Here is a 5,518-nt window from a genome sequence, read left to right on the forward strand (position 1 = left end):
CAATTTAAAGACCAAAGATACTTTGTTATGAAATGTTAAAGCTGTCTGGTTAGGCACTCAGGACAGGAAATGTAATACATCTTAAATGTTCTTCTAATATAGGTGTTCAGTTACATTTAAAAATACACATTTTTATATTAATACTAGGGCTGTCAATCATAGTTAACTCATGCGATTAACTAAAAATAAATTAATTGCGATTAATCACATTTATAACAATAGAATACCAATTGAAATTTATTAAATATTTTTGGATGTTTTTCTACATTTTCAATATTGATTTCAACTACAACACAGAATACAAAGTGCACACTGCTCACTTTATATTTTGTTTACAAATATATGCACTGTAAAAATGCTAAACAAAAGACAGTATTTTTCAATTCACCTCATACAAGTTCTGAAGTGCAATCTCTTTATTATGAAAGTAGCTTACAAATGCGGATTTTTTTGGCCTGAAAAACAAAACAGTGTAAAATTTCAGAGCCTACAAGTCACTCAGTCCTACTTCTTATTCTGCCAATCGTTAAGACAAACCAGTTTCTTTGCATTGATTGGCAATACTGCTGCCTGCTTCTTATTTACAGTGTCACCTGAAAGTGAGAACAGGCGTTCGCATCGCACTTTTGTAGCCAGCATTGCAAGGTGTTTTATGCTAAACATTTGTATGCCCCGTCCATGCTTTGGCCACCATTCCAGAGGACATGCTGATGATGCTTGTTTTTAAAAAAAAAAAAAAAAAAAGTAATGCGTCAATTAAATTTGTGACTGTACTCTTTGGGGGAGAATTGTACGTCTCCTGCTCTGTTTTACCCTCATTCTGCATATATCTCATGTTATAGCAGTCTTGGATGATGACCCAGCACATGTTTGTTTTTTTAAGAACGCTTTCACAGCATATTTGACAAAATGCAAAAGGTACCGATGTGAATTTCTAAAAATAGCTACAGCGCTCGACCCAAGATTTAAGAATCTGAAGTGCCACCCAAAATCCGAGATGGACGAGGTGTGGAGCATACTTTCAGAAGTCTTAAAAGAGCAACACTCTGATGCGGAAACTACAGAATCCAAACCACCAAAAAGAAAATAACCTTCTGCTTGTGGCATCTGACTTAAGTGATGAAAATGATCATGCATCAGGTCTCTGCACTGCTTTGGATTGTTATCAAACAGAACCCATCATCAGCATGGAAGCATGTCCTCTGGAATGGTGGTTGAAGCATGAAGGGACATATGAATTTTTAGTGCATCTGGCAAATAAATAACTTGCGACCCCAGCTACAACAGTGCCATCCAAACGCCTGTTCTCACTTTCAGGTGACACTGTAAACAAGAAGCAGGCAGCATTATCTCCTGCAAATTGTAACCAACCTTGTTTGTCTGAGTGATTGGCTGACCAAGAAGTAGGACTGAGTGGACTTGTACGCTCTAAAGTTTTACATTGTTTGTTTTATTTTTGAATGCAAGGTTTTTTGTACATAATTCTACATTTGTAAGTTCCACTTTCATGATAAAGAGATTTCACTGCAGTACTCGTATGAGGTGAATTGAAAAATTCTATTTTTACAGTACAATATTTGTAATAAACAAATATAAAGTGAGCACTGTACACTTTGTATTCTGTGTAATTGAAATTAATATATTTGAAAATGTAGTAAACATCCAAAAATTATTTAAAATAAATGGTATTCTATTGTTTAACAGTGCAATTAATCGCGATTAATTTTTTAATCACTTGACAGCCCTAATAAAGACTAAAGCTGGTCAGAAAAATATTGGTGGAGATATTTTTCTGTCAAAATGCTTTTTTGTAACTGTCTTCCTCCAAAATTTTGTTTAGGACCAAAAATGAAAAGTTCCAAAAATGTCAAAATGGGACATTTCAGCATTATCAGAACATTTCAATTTTTTTTTTTGGAACTACTTTCTCTTAAACTCTTTATTTATTATATCTAATGTATTAGAATTATAAAACAAGTTATGGCAATCAGAAGACAAGAGGAAGTGGTAAAGATCAAACTCGGAGACACAGAACTGGAACAAGTGGGAACATGTGTGTGCCTTGGAGGACTAGTACTGAAAAATGGGAATTGTGAAGATGCCATAAAATGAAGAATCAGACTTGCTACTACAGAGTTCAGAAAACTCTCTACAAGATCTGGAAGGCTAAAGACATTTCAATAAATACAAAAATCCATGTACATGAGACCACTATCATGCCGATACTGCTGTACAGGTTGAAATGCTGGAGTATGAGGAAGGCTGATGAATGAAAGATTTTGACTACAGAAATGAACTGGCTGAGGGAAATACTGAGAGGTTCAAGGCAGTGGAAAACAAACAAACAAAAAATGATTAGGGCAAGAAGATAAGAATATGAGAAAATGAAATAACGCTGTTACAGACGAGTCAAGAAAAACAACTATAATGATTTGGACGCAAGTTAAAGAGAGACCCGGAAAGGATGCAATGCACAGCTATCCACACCAGAGTGCAAGGAACCAAGAAGATGCTGGATAGATATTGTGAAGAATGGTGTAGAACAGAGGTTCTGAACGAAGTTGTGAAGCTAGTACACAACAGAAAGTGGTGGAAAGACTTCATTCAGCCCTATTGTTGCTGTTGAAGTGACTGATAGGAATCGAAGAAGAATATAAAACAAAAGTCAAACTCTAAAAAAACACCCTGAATTTTCCTTTGGAGAATTTTCAAACTTTCAGTTTTTGTTCTGATATGAAACAAAGCCAAAATTTGGAATCTCAAAATACTTTGCAAAACAGCATTTCTGTCTTCCACAGAGCTCTAGAAAGGCATGAAAATGGGTGTTATGATGGAATAATTTGTTGCTGGTGACTGACATCTTACCATTTTGTACTGGTGGTAGTCCTGAGCCAAGGAGTTAATAAAAACAGCCCTGCCATCAGGAGTCTTCTCTCCTCCTGCTCCCCTCCCTCCCTCCCTCCCTCCCCCCAAAGATAACTAGAAATAATTAAACCCACACAGAGTTCATTGTAATGCTTTTGCTGTGTTTTGTAACAGGGCAAGCCAAACATGATACGAAAATCTGACTGCAGTTTCGTGTTCGAGTGGGGTACTCCTCTAGTGTGTCCGGATAAAGTGGACATGCTGGGCTGCTCTGTGACTGATGAGCAGTTAAACTACACTTTTAACTTGTCCAGCCTTTCTGGACGCTCATATAAGGTAACATTGACACAGTGTTGGGGCTATTGTTGTTATCGGAAGTGGGGGGGAATAGCCTGCGTGGAAACCAAAGCAGTAGTAATCATTTGAATAAGTCATGTGAACTGAGGAAATTGAGATGAAGAGGCGTGTGCATTACTTTTTTGTGCCATCTCCAAGAGCCACTAGCGTTAAGTTTATGGTGCTGTTCCAGGCGGCAGCCCCTATGGTGCCAGGAGACAAAACTATGTACTAGTAGCTCTAGTCCTTCTCTCATAAAATGCTTATTACTAGACATGCGAAATTCTACTTGTCTGGGATATTCCCCCCCTCCCCCGCCCCTCCAGTGAGGAAGCACCGTTAACTTTTCCGTTATTAGGCATTGTAATGTTTAAAAAATGGATGTTTGTTAACAGGCCAATCAACTTTCATAAAACCTCCTGGGTGCTACAGTAATATTGAGTTTTGCAAGGCTGACCTATTAATGTGGCTCAGTACAATAAAATTTTAAATTGTAGGGTGTATTTCTTCCCTATGGTCTTGAAACGATTTTCTGTAAAATAATGTCCAATCCCTGTCGTCTAAACTTTTCAAAGACTTCAAGTATATAAAGGACGTGGGTAATTCTCAGAGTATTGACTGTTGGGCTCTAGAGTGTGTTATCTTCGTGACATACGGTTCTCTTGTGGATGCCTACAGGTATCTTCTGGATCCAACAGTTACCATGTTGGGGTGTGTGCTGAAGCAGATGTGCCCCGGGGAAAATGCAGAGATGGGGCAGTGTGCCTGGTCTCTGAAAATAGTGTCACTTCATTTGGAACCCTAAAGGAAATGAAAATGGATTACAGGCATCAGGACGAAACTGTCATTCTGCAGTATACCGGGGGTGATCGGTGCCCTCCAGGTGAGACCCTGTAACTGGCTGTAGGTAATTTACATAAAAAATGGTCTGGTCCCATTAGGACATGGAGCAGCTGAAAAACTGCCAGGAAAAAACAGTTTAGCAATAGGAGGATGTAATCCTGGCTCTTGTATAATTAATTATCTTAAAAACATAAAACATTATGCTCTATTACTGACCTCTGAAATGAAGTTATTTACCTATGTTCAATACAGCCTTTGCTATATATGTCAGTTTGAAATGGCTCCATGAAGGCCCTAGCTGTTTGCCCAGAAAGTTAAACTGTGTATCTCTTTGCAAGGTCATCTGATTGCATTTAGACGTGATGTTTCTGTATTTGTGCCTGAATGCTGGGCTGATGGATTTTTAAAACAGAACCGAGTACAAAATCTCGAATTATAAACTGCTGTTGATTTATTGCCTGGCATTACACATGGCAACTACAGAGCATATGTCTCAAGGGGTGTCACCTCCATTTACAGTGACTGAAAAAGGTGAGCTTTGCGTATTCCCCTTCAAATACAAAGGCCAGAGCTATGAGGACTGTATTGTGGACGAAGAAAAACGGCGATGGTGTGCCACAACTAAGGACTATGACAAAGATGGAAAAGGGGGATTTTGTGGAAATGGTTAGTAAGAACTTCATTTACTGGAGATATGAAATGATGGGTGTGTCTATTGAGCCTGATTCTCAGTTTAAACCAAGGCTCTTTTTACATGACTCTTGCAGTACAAGGATCATTTTGTGTGTGTGTCGTTTTCCCTCCCTCCTCTCCAGTACTTTTGATGTGTGGGTAAAAGTCCTTTATGATGAGAAACTGTAACATGAGACAACAGTGTGCAATTTAAAAAAACAAAAACCCTAATGCCAAAAAATGGTGAAAACTATTTTACCTAATAGTTGATTTTCCCATTAAGCTGGAGATAAAGTAAAGACTATATATATATTTTTTTTAATCAGCCTAATGAACTAAAGTAATGGTACATCAAAATGATTGTGTTCTGCCTATTATGTGAATTTAACATAGGTGAGATAGAAACAAAAGTTCATATTTCTTTAATGAGAAGCTATGCTTGATTTAGAACAGTTCTCCACTACTGTCTAGAGTCATAATTATTACACTGCACAGTCCACACATACGTTACAACCCCTGAAGAGTTTTTTCTCTCCATTAATGTATCTCCACATAGCAACTGGGAATCGAGAAGCTACTATTATTTTCAAGTGCGATGACAATGCTGGGAATGGGAACCCTCAGCTCCTGAGCGAGACACTTGGCTGTGCTGTGACCTTTGAATGGAAAACACAGTTTCTTTGTCCTCCAAAGAAGATGGAGTGCAAGTTCATCCAAAAGCACAAAACCTATGATTTAAGAGTGCTCTCCTCACTGACAGGATCATGGCTTTTTAATTACAACGGGATTGCGTGAGTGATGG

At 38.0% G+C, this 5,518-nt stretch overlaps 1 protein-coding gene across 1 annotated transcript in view; it reads left to right on the forward strand.

The window, feature by feature from the left end:
• The window catches only part of IGF2R (insulin like growth factor 2 receptor), an 89,803-nt gene that overhangs the window by 69,709 nt on the left and 14,576 nt on the right, over window positions 1–5,518 (forward strand). Inside the window, exons 37-40 of the mRNA XM_073337840.1 lie at window positions 3,040–3,201; window positions 3,880–4,084; window positions 4,564–4,710; window positions 5,273–5,507. Of these exons, the coding sequence (XP_073193941.1) occupies window positions 3,040–3,201; window positions 3,880–4,084; window positions 4,564–4,710; window positions 5,273–5,507 (749 nt within the window). The remainder of the gene's footprint in view (window positions 1–3,039; window positions 3,202–3,879; window positions 4,085–4,563; window positions 4,711–5,272; window positions 5,508–5,518) is intronic.

Source organism: Lepidochelys kempii, chromosome 3, assembly GCF_965140265.1.
Source record: "Lepidochelys kempii isolate rLepKem1 chromosome 3, rLepKem1.hap2, whole genome shotgun sequence".
Taxonomy (NCBI): Eukaryota; Metazoa; Chordata; order Testudines; family Cheloniidae; genus Lepidochelys; species Lepidochelys kempii.